The sequence below is a fragment of the Heteronotia binoei genome, unplaced genomic scaffold (genome assembly GCF_032191835.1).
Source record: "Heteronotia binoei isolate CCM8104 ecotype False Entrance Well unplaced genomic scaffold, APGP_CSIRO_Hbin_v1 ptg001265l, whole genome shotgun sequence".
Lineage (NCBI taxonomy): Eukaryota > Metazoa > Chordata > Lepidosauria > Squamata > Gekkonidae > Heteronotia > Heteronotia binoei.
In genome coordinates, this window is record NW_026800217.1 from 157,762 (window position 1) to 173,401 (window position 15,640).

At 51.0% G+C, this 15,640-nt stretch overlaps 1 protein-coding gene across 1 annotated transcript in view; it reads left to right on the plus strand.

The window, feature by feature from the left end:
• The window catches only part of LOC132590952 (phosphatidylinositol 3,4,5-trisphosphate 5-phosphatase 2-like), a 145,273-nt gene extending 129,970 nt beyond the window's left edge, over positions 1-15,303 (plus strand). Inside the window, 8 exon segments of the mRNA XM_060263863.1 lie at positions 804-900; positions 4,370-4,508; positions 6,975-7,074; positions 10,400-10,488; positions 13,610-13,625; positions 13,628-13,690; positions 14,031-14,120; positions 15,191-15,303. Of these exon segments, the coding sequence (XP_060119846.1) occupies positions 804-900; positions 4,370-4,508; positions 6,975-7,074; positions 10,400-10,488; positions 13,610-13,625; positions 13,628-13,690; positions 14,031-14,120; positions 15,191-15,240 (644 nt within the window). The 3' untranslated portion in view covers positions 15,241-15,303.
• Positions 15,304-15,640: the final 337 nt, after the last annotated feature.

The following is a 15,640-nucleotide window of genomic DNA, read 5'->3' on the forward strand; positions in this document are numbered from 1 at the left end:
CCAGGACACTAGAAGCCCTCCCACTGTACCCCTCCCAAGCACCAAGAATACAGCGCATCACTGCCCCAGACAGAGAGTTCTATCTGTACCTTGTTGGTTAATATCCACTGATGGACCTCTGCTCCATATAAGAACATATGAGAAGCCATGTTGGATCAGGCCAGTGGCCCATCCAGTCCAACACTCTGTGTCACACTTTGGCCAAAACCCAGGTGCCATCAAGAGGTCCACCAGTGGGGCCAGGACACTAGAAGCCCTCCCACTGTGTCCCCTCAAACACCCAGAATACAGAACATCACTGCCCCACACAGAGAGTTCCAACAATAAGCTACGAGGTTTGATTCCCCATTCTTCCACTTGCAACTGCTGGAATGGCCTTGGGTCAGCCATAGCTTTCCCAGAGCTGTCCTTGAAAGGGCAGCTTGAAATGGGGTCTGCTGTGGGGAAGGAGATAATGGAGATTTGGATAAATTGGATCAACATCTGGAGCAGAGGTCCAACAGTGGCTATTAGCCACAGGGTATTGTTGGAACTCTCTGTCTGGGGCAGGGATGCTCTGTATTCTTGGTGCTTGGGAGGGCACAGTGGGAGGGGCTTCTAGTGTCCTGGCTCCACTGATGGACCTCCTGATGGCACCTGGGTTTCTTGGCCACTGTGTGACACAGAGTGTTGGACTGGATGGGCCTTTGGCCTGATCCAATATGGATTTTCTTAAGTTCTTATGAGACTGTGAGCCGCTCTGATTCTCTGAGATTTGGAGTGGAGGGCAGGGTATAAATCCTACGTCGTCTTCTTCTTCTCAGGCAACAAGGGAGCTGTCGGGGTGTCTTTCATGTTCAACGGCACCTCCTTTGGCTTTGTCAACTGTCACCTCACCTCGGGCAATGAGAAGACAGCCAGGTAAGTTGGCAGGGAGATGAGCGGCTGCACAGTAGAAAGCTTAATATCAAACAACTGGACCAGAAGCAAATACTGCACACTTCCTTAAAGTAGAAACACTCAGAATCTTTATATAAGTGCACTAAGCATCAATAAATCAGCGTTACATATACAAAACTGTAAAAGCATAGAGTCCTGTAAAGAAGCAGGTCATTGTCAAGCTGGCGATCACATGAAGGCAAACGTCCTTTTGGAGCAGAGTTCTGCAGGTAGACTCCATGTTGGAAATATATTAGGGATTTTCTACAACCCATTAAGAAGTGAGAATTCTTCCAGAGTCACATGGTGAAATTGAGAGGTCTTAGTGGATCATACGCTGAATATGAGTCCACAGTGTGATGCGGTGGCTAAAAAGGCAAATGCAATTTTGGGCTGTATCAATAGAAGTATAGTGTCCAGATCTCGTGATGTGATGGTATCGCTTTGCTCTGCTCTGGGAAGACCTCACCTGGAGTCTTGTGTTCAGTTTTGGGCACCACATATTAAGAAGGATATAGACAAGCTGGAACGGGTCCAGAGGAAGGCGACGAAGATGGTGAAGGGTCTGGAGACCAAGTCCTACGAGGGAAGGTTGAAGGAGCTGGGGATGTTTAGCCTGGAGAGGAGGTGGCTGAGAGGTGATAGGATCACCATCTTCAAGTCCTTGAAGGGCTGTCATATAGAGGATGGGGTGGAATTGTTTTCTGTGGCCCCGGAAGGTAGGACTAGAACCAATGGGTTGAAATTAAATCAAAAGAGTTTCTGGCTCAACATAAGGAAGAACTTCCTGACTGTTAGAGCGATTCCTCAGTGGAACAGGCTTCCTCAGGAGATGGTGGGCTCTCCTTTCTTGGAGGTTTTTCAACAGAGGCTAGATGGCCATCTGACAGCAATGAGGATCCTGTGAATTTAGGGGGAGGTGTTTGTGAGTTTCCTGCATTGTGCAGGGGGTTGGACTAGATAACCCTAGAGATCCCTTCCAACTCTGTGATTCTATGATTCTATGACCTGTTTGTTTACAGAAGGTCCACCAGTAGGGCCAGAACTCCAGAAGCCCTCCCACTTCTGCTCTCCAATCCCTAAGAATACAGAACATCACTGTCCCAGACATAAAAGAAGTCATGTTAGATCAGACCAATGGCCCCTCCAGTCCAACACAGTGGGTTTCCCAGATCCTGGTTCAGGGATGACCAAAGTTGCTTAATGTAAGAGCCACATAGAATAAATGTCAGATGTTTGAGAGCCGCAAGACACGAACGACAGATGTTTGAGAGCTGGATGGAAGGGAGGGAGGGAGAGGGAGAGAGAGAGAGAAAGAGAGAAAGAAAGAAAGAAAGAAAGAAAGAAAGAAAGAAAGAAAGAAAGAAAGAAAGAAAGAAAGAAAGAAAGAAAGAAAGAAAGAAAGAAAGAAAGAAAGAAAGAAAGAGGAGGGAGAGAGAGATGGAAAGAAAGCCTCTGGCTGGCTTGGCTTGGAGAAGTGATTTAAAGAGAGAAAGGCCTTCTCCAACCTGGCTGACAGGTGGTGGGGCTTCAAGAGCTGCACAAGATGGGCGAAAGAGCCACATGTAGCTCCCGAGCCAAAGTTTGGCCACCCGTGTGCGCGCCAGTGCATCAAGCTCTCTGCAGTCCTAAGAACATAAGAGAAGCCCTGTTAGATCAGGCCAGTGGCCCATCCAGTCCAACACTCTGTGTCACATAAGAACATAAGAGAAGCTATGTTGGATCAGGCCAGTGGCCCATCCAGTCCAACACTCTGTGTCACACATATATACACACACAGACACACACACACTGTGGCTAATAGCCACTGATGGACCTCTGCTCCATATTTTTATCTAACCCTCTCTTGAAGCTGGCTATGCTTGTAGCCACCACCACCTCCTGTCGCAGTGATTTCCACATGTTAATCACCCTTTGGGTGAAAAAGGACTGCCTTCTTTCTGTTTTAACCCAACTGCTCAGCAATTTCATTGAATGCCCATGAGTTCTTGTATTGTGAGAAAGGGAGAAAAGTACTTCTTTCTCTACTTTCTCCATCCCATGCATTATCTTGTAAACCTCTCTCATGTCACCCCGCAGTTGACGTTTCTCCAAGCTAAAGAGCCCCAAGCGTTTTAACCTTTCTTCATAGGGAAGGTGTTCCAACCCTTTAATCATTCTAGTTGCCCTGGAGGACTGTATCCCATTCTCACCTGTATCGCACCTCAGTACTACGGCCCTCTAATTCATGTGATAAAATGAATATTCCTGGTTTACTTTGCCTCCTCTGAACTCTTCCACTTTTGGTGGGGAGAATTCTGGAAACAGCAGAGCTGGATTACTTATCCCATGGTTAGCGGTGAAATCTAAGTAAGAAGCAAGAAAATACTGGTTGAAATTCTATACTTGGTTAGATACTCAAGACTCTTAAGATTCTCCGATGTGAACTTATATCGCCCTTTTTCTGTATCTTATATTCCAAGATGGCCCTTATCTGGGAAAACCGGGTTTGATTCCCCACTCCTCCACTTGCAGCTGCTGGAATGGCCTTGGGTCAGCCAGAGCTCTCTTATCTGGGAGAACCAGGTTTGATTCCCCACTCCTCCACTTGCACCTGCTGGAATGGCCTTGGGTCAGCCAGAGCTCTCTTATCTGGGAGAACCGGGTTTGATTCCCCACTCCTGCACTTGCACCTGCTGGAATGGCCTTGGGTCAGCCAGAGCTCTCTTATCTGGGAGAACCGGGTTTGATTCCCCACTCCTCCACTTGCAGCTGCTGGAATGGCTTTGGGTCAGCCATAGCTCTCGCAGAGCTGTCCTTGAAAGGGCAGCTGCTGTGATAGCCCTCTCAGCCCCACCCACCTCACAGAGTGTCTGTTGAGGGGAGGAAGGGAAAGGAGATTGTGAGCCGCTCTGAGACTCTTCGGAGTGGAGGGCGGGATATAAATCCAATATCTTCATCTACCTCACAGGGTGTCTGTTGTGGGGGAGGAAGGGAAAGGAGATTGTGAGCCGCTCTGAGACTCTTCGGAGTGGAGGGCGGGATAGAAATCCAATATCTTCATCTACCTCACAGGGTGTCTGTTGTGGGGGAGGAAGGGAAAGGAGATTGTGAGCCGCTCTGAGACTCTTCGGAGTGGAGGGCGGGATAGAAATCCAATATCTTCATCTACCTCACAGGGTGTCTGTTGTGGGGGAGGAAGGGAAAGGAGATTGTGAGCCGCTCTGAGACTCTTCGGAGTGGAGGGCGGGATAGAAATCCAATATCTTCATCTACCTCACAGGGTGTCTGTTGTGGGGGAGGAAGGGAAAGGAGATTGTGAGCCTCTCTGAGACTCTTTGGAGTGGAGGGCGGGATATAAATCCAATATCTTATTATTATTATTATTCCTTTCTATTCCCCATTCCTAATTCTTTGAAACGAATAAAAACCTTTGAAATTGAACTCTTCCACCTTCCGTCTCCACCCTCAGGAGGAACCAGAATTACCTGGACATTTTGCGCCTCCTCTCCCTGGGCGACAAGCAGCTCAGCTCCTTTGACATCTCGCTGCGCTTCACCCACCTCTTCTGGTTCGGGGACCTTAATTACCGTCTCGACATGGACGTTCAGGTGAGGGGAGCGAGCAGCCTTTGCATGGGCTCAGGCCGTGATCTTCCATGGGGGGTAGGGTTCTTCCCTTAAGGTCAGGAAGCGATATTCAGGAGAACGGTGCCACTGAGTGCGTGCAGACGGCCTTGGTTAACCCCAGCTTGGTTGCCTGCAGTTACCAGGAAGGACTGCTGAATCAGAAAATGTCCCTTCTGAGCCGCCATTCTTTGGCTCCTGACTTTTGACAGGCTAGCCAGTGTGTGTGGAGGAGGGGATGTGTTCGGCTGTCTCTGGGGACTGCATTGTTTGGCTTAAGAGGTGTGTTTAGGATCCCTCGCCATCTTGGACTTTCTTTCTCTTTTTTTGTAATTTTGCCTACACCAGGGGTGGCCACACTGTGGCTCTTGAAGCCCCCACCGCCCTATTGGATGGCTTGCAGAAGGGGTCGGTCTCTTTAAATCAATTCTCCAAACCAAGCCGGTTGGTGGCTTGAAGAATGTATAAGAACATAAGAGAAGCCATGTTGGGTCTGGCCCCAATGGCCCCTCCAGTCCAACACGCTGTGTCACACAGTGGCCAAAAACCCAGGTGCCATCAGGAGGTCCATCAGTGGGGCCAGGACACTAGAAGCCCTCCCACTGTGCCCCCCTCCCCAAGCACCAAGAATACAGAGCATCACTGCCCCAGACATAACATAAGAGAAGCCCTGTTCGATTAGGTCAATGGCCCATCCAGTCCAACACGCTGTGTCACACAGTGGCCAAAAACCCAGGTGCCATCAGAAGGTCCATCAGTGGGGCCAGGACACTAAAAGCTCTCCCACTTCCCCCCACCCCACCCCCAAGCACCCAGAATACATAACATCACTTGTCCCAGACAGAGAGTTCCATCTATATGCTGTGGCTAATTATCCAATCCCCTCTTGAAGCTGGCTATGCTTGTAGTTGCCACCACCTCCTGTGGCAGTGAATCCCATGTGTTAATCACCCTTTGGGTAAAGAAGGACTTCCGTTTATCAATTCTAACCCGACTGCTCAGCGATTTCATTGAATGTCCACGAGTTCTCGTATTGTGAGTAAGGGAGTAAAGGACTTTCAAGTTAAAAGTGCATTTCAAGTTAAAGTTGCTTCCTTTCCACCTCTCCCCCCATCTATTTTCCTTCCTTGTGGCTCTTGAACATCTTTTGTTCACGTCTTGTGGCTCTCAAGCATGTGACGTTTATTCTATGTGGCTCTTACATAAAATACGTTTGGCCACCCCTGGCTTACACGCTGGCTTCCCCCCCTTTCTTGCTTACTCAGACTGGCAGCAGCTCTCCAAAGTCTCAGGCAGGGGTCTTCCTCATCACCAATCACCTGTTCCTTTTAGGTGGAGTTGCTGGGGATTGAACCTGAGACCTTCTGCATGCCAAACAGATGCTCTACCACTGAGCCACTGAGGTTCTTTCCCATCACCTCTTGCCTGGCCCCTTTAACTGGAGATGCCGGGGATTGAACCTGGGACCTTCTGCGTGCCAAGCAGATGCTCTACCACTGAGCCATGGCTCCTATCCAGAGTTCTCCACGATCCCCAGCAGAGGTCTTTCACATCACCTACTGCCTGGTCTTTTTAACTAGAGATGCTGGGGATCAGGCCTGGGACTTTCATATCCCTCCTGCCTGGTCCTTTAACTGGAGATGCCGGGGATTGAACCTGGGACCATCTGCATGCTGACCAGAGGCTCTTCCACTGAGCCTGATTTAGATTGCTGGATGTCAACGCTCAGGCTGCATATAGAACAAGAGAGCGGCCTTCCCTTAGACCCCTGTGGAGTTCTCGTTTTGTGCAGGATGTGAAGCCAGGTCTGTTCAGGGCACACCACATAAGAACATAGGAGAAGCCATGTTGGATCAGGCCAATAGCCCATCCAGTCCAACACTGTGTGTCACACAGTGGCCAAAAAATCCAGGTGCCATCAGGAGGTCCACCAGTGGGGCCAGAACACTAGAAGCCCTCCCACTGTTGCCCCTCCAAGCATCAAGAAACAGAGCATCCCTGCCCCAGACATAAGAACATAAGAGAAGCTCTGTTGGATAAGACCAATGGCCATCCAGTCCAACGCTCTGTGTCACACGGGCCACAAAACCCAGGTGCCATCAGGAGGTCCACCAGTGGGGCCAGGACACTAGAAGCCCTCTCACTGTTGCCCCTCCAAGCATCAAGAAGACAGAGCATCACTGCCCCAGACATGAGAACATAAGAGAAGCCCTGTTGGGTCAGGCCAACGGCCCATCCAGTCCAACACTCTGTGTCACATAAGGACCAAAATACCAGGTGCCATAAGGAGGTCTATCAGTGGGGCCAGGACACTAAAAGCCCTCCCACTGTTACCCTCCCACGCACACAAGTACCCAAGAACACAGAGCATCCCTGCCCCAGACAGAGAGTTCCATCAATACGCTGGGACTGATAGCCACTGATGGATCTCTGCTCCATACTCTTCCACAGGAGATCCTCAACTACATCAACCGGAAGGAGTTTGAGCCGCTGTTGAAGGTGGACCAGCTCAACCTAGAGAAGGAGAAACACAAGATCTTCTTGCGATTCAGTGAGCTGCCTTCCTCTCTGCCCGAAGGGAGGGGATGGAGTGGGGGGGCAGACTTTTTCCTAGGGCCCAACCCTGTTCCCCCCCTGGTGCTTAGAAAAGCAGAACAACTCTCTGTGGATGCAGGGGTCCTGAGTTCAGGATCACCTTTTAGATGCACACATGGTTAAAATTGAACTTAGGCAGATCATGAGAGGGAGGAAGAGCTGCATCGGTGCTTAGTCCTCGTGGCTCTTTCTTACACCCCCAGGGAAATGCTGTCTGTCACTTTGGGGTCAGTCAGCAATTTTCTCTTGGCCAGTTTGGGAAGGGATCCTGGAGGGTTTTTTGCCGTCTTCTTTGCCATAAACAGTCTTGTAAGCATGATACAAATTACTGAAGAAATCAAGAGGAAAAATTGGAGTAACATCTGTTCTGGTCCCTAAGAAGTAGGTGCAGATATAATTTCTCATTGCTACTTACATTAATTCATACATCCTCAGTGCACAGTAAACAGTCGTGTAAGCACAATACAAATTACAGAAGAAAAGTTAGATAGTATCTTCTGGTCAGTATAAACTAGATACAGGTGATTTATTAATTTCTCACCACTACTTGCAGTAATTCATGCATTCTGTGTACACAATAAAGGCTTGTAAGCACAATACAAATTACATGTTGGATCAGGCCAATGGCCCATCTAGTTCAACACTCTGTGTCAAATAAGAACATAGGAGAAGCCCTATTGGATCAGGCCAATGGTCCATTCAGTCCAACACTCTGTGTCACATAAGAACATAAGAGAAGCCCTGTTGGATCAGGCCAATGGCCCATCTAGTTCAACACTCTGTGTCAAATAAGAACATAGGAGAAGCCTTGTTGGATCAGGCCAATGGCCCATCTAGTCCAACACTCTGTGTCACAGAAGAACATAAGAGAAGCCATGTTGGATCAGGCCAATGGCCCATCCAGTCCAACACTCTGAGTCACATAAGAACATAAGAGAAGCCCTGTTGGATCAGGCCAATGGCCCATCTAGTCCAACACTCTGTGTCACATAAGAGAAGCCCTGCTGGATCAGGCCAATGGCCCCTCCAGTCCAACACTCTGTGTCACATAAGAACATAAGAGAAGCCATGTTGGATCAGGCCAATGGCCCATCCAGTCCAACAGTCTGTCACATAAGAACATAAGAGAAGCCATGTTGGATCAGACCAATGGCGCATCTAGTCCAACACTCTGTGTCACATAAGAACATAAGAGAAGCCATGTTGGGTCAGGCCAATGGCCCCTCCAGTCCAATACTCTGTGTCACATAAGAACATAAGAGGAGCCCTGTTGGATCAGGCCAATGGCCCATCCAGTCCAACACTCTGTGTCACATAAGAACATAAGAGAAGCCATGTTGAATCAGGCCAATGGCCCCTCCTGTCCTACACTCTGTGTCACATAAGAACATGAGAGAAGCCCTGTTGGATCAGGCCAATGGCCCCTCCAGTCCAACACTCTGTGTCACATAAGAACATAAGAGAAGCCGTGTTGGTTCAGGCCTGTGGCCCCTGCAGTCCAACACTCTGTGTCACATAAGAACATAAGAGAAGCCCTGTTGGATCAGGCCAGTGGCCCCTCCAGTCCAACACTCTGTGTCTCATAAGAACATAAGAGAAGCCCTGTTGGATCAGGGCAATGGCCCTACCAGTCCAACACTCTGTGTCACACAGTGGCCAATATATGTATGTGTGTACACACACACACACACACACACACACACACAGTGGCCCCTCCAGTCCAACACTCTGTGTCACATAAGAACATAAGAGAAGCCCTGTTGGATCAGGGCAATGGCCCATCCAGTCCAACACTCTGTGTCACACAGTGGCCAATATATGTGTGTGTGTACTGAAAAAAGGCACAAAGATCAATGTTTACAAAGCGGTTGTGATGACAACCCTCATCTACGGCTCCGAATCGTGGGTTTTATACCGCCATCACCTGCGACTCCTCGAGCGCTTTCATCAGCGCTGCCTTCGCACCATCCTCAACATCCACTGGAGTGACTTTGTGACCAACACTGAAGTCCTCAAGCGGGCGGAGGTTACCAGCATCGAGGCACTGCTGCTGAAGACGCAGCTGCGCTGGGCAGGGCATATTTCTAGAATGGAAAACCACCGCCTTCCCAAGATTGCCCTGTATGGTGAACTCTCCACCGGCCATCGAAATAGAGGGGCACCAAAGAAGAGGTACAAGGACTCCTTGAAGAAATCCCTTGGCACCTGTCGCATCAACCATCACCAGTGGTCTGACCTAGCCTCAGATCGCAAAGCATGGAGGCACACCATCCACCAGGCTGTCTCTTCTTTTGAGAACGCACGCATAGCTGGTCTTGAGGACAAAAGGAGATTGAGGAAGAATCGCACTGCTACAGCACCAACCCTAAATCAGACTTTTCCCTGCAGCCATTGTGGCCGGACCTGCCTGTCCCGCATTGGTCTTGTCAGCCACCAGCGAGCCTGCAGCAGACGTGGACTATTGCACCCTTCTTAAATCTTCGTTCGCCAAGCCGAGAGAGTACACACACACACACACACACTTATATATATAAGAGAAGCCCTCTTAAAACTGGCTATGCTTGTAGCCGTCACCACCTTCTGCGGCAGTGAGTTCCGCATGTTAATCACCCTTTGGGTGAAAATTTCCTGCATTGTGGAGGGGGTTGGACTAGATGTCCCTGGAGGTCGCTTCCAACTCTACGATTCTATGATGAACACCCAGAGGGTCAATCTGTTGATGGCTCTTAGCTGTAACCATCTGAAAAACCTTCCAAGGAACTCATTGTCTTAGCATGGGGACGGTTATAAGCTTTTCCTACGGAACTTCCGGTTATAAGAGTTCTTTTCCTAAAGTGGTTTCCTATGGATTATCTCAGAAGGCCTTTCACCTCCCTGCAAGGTAGGCCAGCACCATTATCCTTGTTACAAACTAGAGTCCAGGAGGTGGAGGGGGCTGAAACCGAGAGAGCACACCAGAGAACACGCTGGCTTCTTCTCTAAACCACGAGGCTAGTGTGTTCTCTTTCTTGTTGAAGCCAGATTCGCACCAGCCACCCTGGTTTAGGGAGGCTGTGCCAGGGCTGGGGGGGGAGGGGGCAACAGCAAAGGGAGGTTGTCCTGCTGGTGTGAGCGTTTCAGGGTCAAAGGGTCAGTCACCCTGTGAAACAGGGTGCTAGACTCGGTGGCCTTGTCCATCTTACCCTTCACGGCTGCTGTTATTTCCCTCTGCGTGGCTTTGGGGTGATTGGTGGGGTCCTTTCTACCTCCAGCCCTCTCCAGCGTGCATTCTGCTTTTCCAGGTGAGGAGGAGATCACCTTCCCTCCCACGTACCGCTACGAGAGGGGATCCCGAGACACCTACGTGTGGCACAAGCAGAAGCCCACCGGGGTAAGTGCCGTGTGCCAAAGAGGGAGTGGCAAATGATTTGTGGGAGGCATGCTGGGTCTCATGGAAGCCTCCAGGGTAGCTGGCTTGTGGGGAGAGAGTTTAACTTACTGGTCCCAAGCCTGAGCCGTATGTGGGGAGGATTCTGGCAGACAAGGACAGGCGCTTCTGTTCGGTGTAGAGCCCGTTTGGTGTAGTGGTTAAGTGTGTGGACTCTTATCTGGGAGAACCAGGTTTGATTCCCCACTCCTCCACTTGCACCTGCTGGAATGGCCTTGAGTTAGCCATAGCTCTCGCAGAGATTGTCCTTGAAAGGGCAGCTTGTGTCAGAGCTCTCTCAACCCCACAAATCTCACAGGGGGTCTGTTGGGGGGGGGGGAGGTAAAGGAGATTGTGACTGCTCTGTGATTCAGAGAGAAGGGGGGGTATAAATCTGCAATTCTTCTTCTCCTCCTCCTCCTCCTCCTCCACTTGCAGCTGCTGGAATGGCCTTGGGTTAACCATAGCTATCGCAGGAGTTGTCCTTGAAAGGGCAGCTTCTGGGAGAGTTCTCTCAGGCCTACCCACCTCACAGGGTGTCTTCTGTGGGGGGAGAAGATATAGGAGATTGTAAGCCGCTCTGAGTCTCTGATTCAGAGAGAAGGGCGGGGTATAAATCTGCAATTCTTCTTCTTCTCCTCCTCCACTTGCAGCTGCTGAAATGGCCTTGGGTCAGCCACAGCTATCGCAGGAGTTGTCCTTGAAAGGGCAGCTTCTGGGAGAGCTCTCTCGGGCCCACGCACCTTACAGGTTGTCTGTTGTGGGGGGAGAAAATATAGGAGATTGTAAGCCGCTCTGAGTCTCTGATACAGAGAGAAGGGTGGGATATAAGTCTGCAGTTCTTCTCCTCCTCCACTTGCAGCTGCTGGAATGGCCTTGGGTTAGCCAGAGCTATGGCAGGAGTTGTCCTTGAAAGGGCAGCTTCTGTGAGAGCTCTCTCAGCCCCACGGACCTCACAGGGTTGTCTGTTGTGGGGGAGAAGATACAGGAGATTGTAAGCCACTCTGAGTCTCTGTTTCAGAGAGAAGGCCGGGGTATAAATCTGCAGTAGTCTTCTTCTTCTTCTTCTTCTTCTTCTTCTTCTTCTTCTTCTTCTTCTTCTTCTTCTTCTTCTCTTCTTCTTCTTCTTCTTCTTCTTCTTCTTCTTCTTCTTCTTCTTCTTCTTCTTCTTCTTCTTCTTCTTCTTCTTCTTCTTCTTCTTCTTCTTCTTCTTCTTCTTCTTCTTCTTCTGTGATCCCATCCTTTCTGACCCTGCCTGTAACTTCTTATGGCCAAGGTGGTCTCCACCATCAACAAACCTAGCCTTTTGTAGCAGAGCCGTCCAATCCCTCAACCTCCAGTTTCTGGGTATTGCTTGTCTCACAAACACACAGTGAGCAGCTAGATTTGAATCTAGTTTGAAGTCCAGATTGGAGTACAGCATCCAGTTCCAGAGGCCCTTTTATAAGAAAGACATAGAAAGATTAGATGGGGAGTGATGAGGATGATTAGGGGTTTGCAGAGTAACCTTACATAAAAACATCAGAAGAGCCCTGCTGGGTCAGATCAGTGAGGGTCCATCCAGTCCACCATCCTGTCTCACACAGGGGCCAGCCAGTTCCTCTGCAGGGCCAGCAACAGGGCAGAGAGGCCGAGGCCTTCTCCTGAGAAGAGCATCAGAAGAGCCCTGCTCGATCAGACCAGGGAGGGTCCATCTTGTCAGCCTCCTCTCTCACACAATGGCCAACCAGATCCTCTGGAGGGCCAACAACAGGGCAGAGAGGATGAGGCTTCCCCTGAGAAGAACCTCAGAAGAGCCCTGCTGGATCAGACCAGGGAGGGTCCATCTAGTCCAGCCTCCTGTCTCACACAGCGGCCAGCCAGTTCCTCTGGAGGGCCAACCACAGGGCAGAGAGGCCCGAGGCCTTCCCCTGAGAAGAACCTCAGAAGAGCCCTGCTCGATCAGACCAGGGAGGGTCCATCTAGTCCAGCCTCCTGACTCACACAGCGGCCAGCCAGGTCCTCTGGAGGGCCAACAACAGGGCAGAGAGGCCGAGGCCTTCCCTGAGAAGAACCTCAGAAGAGGCCTGCTGGGTCAGACCAGGGAGGGTCCATCTAGTCCAGCCTCCTGTCTCACACAGCGGCCAGCCAGTTCCTCTGAGGGCCAACAGCAGTGCAGAGAGGCCGAGGCCTTCCCCTGAGAAGAACCTCAGAAGAGGCCTGCTGGGTCAGACCAGGGAGGGTCCATCTAGTCCAGCCTCCTGCCTCACACAAGGGGCCAGCCAGCTCCTCTGCAGGGCCAACAACAGGGCAGAGAGGTCGAGGCCTTCCCTGAGAAGAACCTCAGAAGAGGCCTGCTGGGTCAGACCAGGGAGGGTCCATCTAGTCCAGCCTCCTGTCTCACACAGCGGCCAGCCAGTTTCTCTGGAGGGCCAACAGCAGGGCAGAGAGGCCGAGGCCTTCCCCTGAGAGAACCTCAGAAGAGCCCTGCTAGGTCTGACCAGGGAGGGTCCATCTAGTCCAGCCTCCTGTCTCACACAGGGGCCAGCCAGTTCCTCTGCAGGGCCAACAACATGCAGAGAGCAGGGGATAGTGGGCAAACTGCAACTTGGGAGCCACATGTGGCTCTTTCACACATATTGCCTGGCTCTCAAAGCCCCACTGCCTTGTTAGTTAGCTTGAAGAAGACATTTGTCTCTTTAAATCACTTCATCAAGCCATGCCAGTTGGCAGCCTGGAAAGTGCTTTTAAAGTTGCTTTCTTCCCATGTCTCCCTCCTACCTCCCTCCCATCACCTATTTTCCTTCCTTCTTCCTTCCTTCCTTCTCCTTCCTTCCTTCCTTCCTTCCTTCCTTCCTTCCTTCCTTCCTTCCTTCCTTCCTTCCTTCCTTCCTTCCTTCCTCCTTTTCCCAGTTTGGAACTGCCTTCCTTCTTCCTTCCCTCTTTCTTTCTTTCCTTCCTCCTTCCCCAGTTTCAAGCTCCCTTCCTTCCTCCCTTCCCTTTTACTGGCCTGGCACCCTTCCCCAGTTTCAAACATCTGATGCTTATTCTGTGTGGCTCTTCCGTTCCTGCCCCGGCCCAACTCCGCCTGTCTTCTCTCTCGCAGGTGAGAACCAACGTTCCTCGTGGTGTGACCGCATCCTCTGGAAGTCCTACCCAGAGACCCACATCAATTGCAACTCTTACGGTGAGTCGTTCTGCACAGTAGTTGCTGCAACGTGGTGCACTTTAGACATCATCGGGGCTGCCGAGGGCAGGGTCTGGGGCCTGGCCTGGCCATGGGGGCGCTGCTCAGAGAAGTCAGAATTGGGACTTCTTGTCTGTTCGCACGCCCTTCTATCTTTTCCCCTCGCTGGGTTTTGGGGGCCACTTGGGAGCAAACGGCGGGGCTTGCCTGAAGGCTGCCTGTTCAGATCTCTCCCACCCCCTCTGCTGTCCAAGGTGCCAGGCCAGTAAAGCAACTGTAGAACAGAGGAGAGGTCTTTGCTTGCCACGGCCCTAGGGTCTCTTTTCTGGCTCTCTCCTCAGGTGCACGGATGATATTGTGAGCAGCGACCACTCCCCTGTCTTTGCGGCGTTTGAAGTTGGAGTGACGTCTCAGTTTGTTTCCAAGAAAGGTACTGGGATGGAGAAGGCAAAATGTGTTTTGTGTGCGTAAGAGAATAGAAGAGGGGTCCCCAACCTCATTGGGCCTGTGGGCACTTTTGGAACTCTGACACAGTATGGTGGGCACAGCCTCAAAATGGCTGCCACAGTAGGTGAGTCAGACACAAAATGGCTGCCACAGGAGGTGGAGTCAGACAAAATGGCTGCCACAGTACGTGGAGTCAGACACAAAATGGCTGCCACAGGAGGTGGAGTCAGACACAAAATGGCTGCCACAGGAGGTGGAGTCAGACAAAATGGCTGCCACAGTACATGGAGTCAGACACAAAATGGCTGCCACAGGAGGTGGACTCAGACACAAAATGGCTGCAACGAGGTGGAGTCAGACAAAATGGGCTGCCACAGTACATGGAGTCAGACACAAAATGGCTGCCACAGGAGGTGGACTCAGACACAAAATGGCTGCAACGAGGTGGAGTCAGACAAAATGGCTGCCACAGTACGTGGAGTCAGACACAAAATGGCTGCCACAGGAGGTGGAGTCCAGACACAAAATGGCTGCCACAGGAGGTGGAGTCAGACAAAATGGCTGCCACAGTACATGGAGTCAGACACAAAATGGCTGCCACAGGAGGTGGACTCAGACACAAATGCTGCAACAAGGTAGAGTCAGACAAAATGGCTGCACAGTACGTGGAGTCAGACACAAAATGGCTGCCACAGGAGGTGGAGTCCAGACACAAAATGGCTGCCACAGGAGGTGGAGTCAGACACAAAATGGCTGCCACAGGAGGTGGAGTCGGACACAAATGGCTGCCACAGGAGGTGGAGTCGGACACAAAATGGCTGCTGCAAGAGGTGGTGTCAGACACAAAATGGCTGCCCGCAGCTTGCCTTCAGTCACCCAGTGAAGATCCTTGTGCTGTGGTGGCAGCTGCTGCCAGAACATGTTTAGAAACCTGCACAGCCAATTAGAAGCCTGGGTGTGGGGGACAGGATCTAGGGCATACGTGGGTGGAGGGGAGGCTGAGGATACTCTGAGGCCTGACCCCACACAGCTGCTCTCCTCCCCTACCTCTAGGACTTTCCAAATCTTCGGACCAGGCGTACATCGAGTTCGAGAGCGTATGAGGCCATCGTGAAGACGGCGAGCAGGACAAATTCTTCATCGAGTTCTACTCACATGCCTAGAAGGTGAGGAACGGAAGGCATTTCTTTCTCCTGACTCTTTCTCTCTGGAATATTATTTGACTTCATTTCGTTTATTCCCGTCTTTCTCCTGAAGCGGGACCTGAAAAGGGGCTTCTCCTCTCCTCCATTTTTTCCTCACAGTGAACTCTGTGAACTAGGCCAGGCTGAGAGCATGTGATTGGCTCAAGGTCACTGAGCAAATTGTGGGGCTGAGTTGGAGTGCAAACCTGAATTCCAGGTCCCCACACCAGGCTTTTAGGCCACCAATTTGTGTGCAGGCCTAGAAGGGGGTCCCCGTGGCCAGAGTTGCCACAGTGGAATAATTACCTTGGGGAGACCC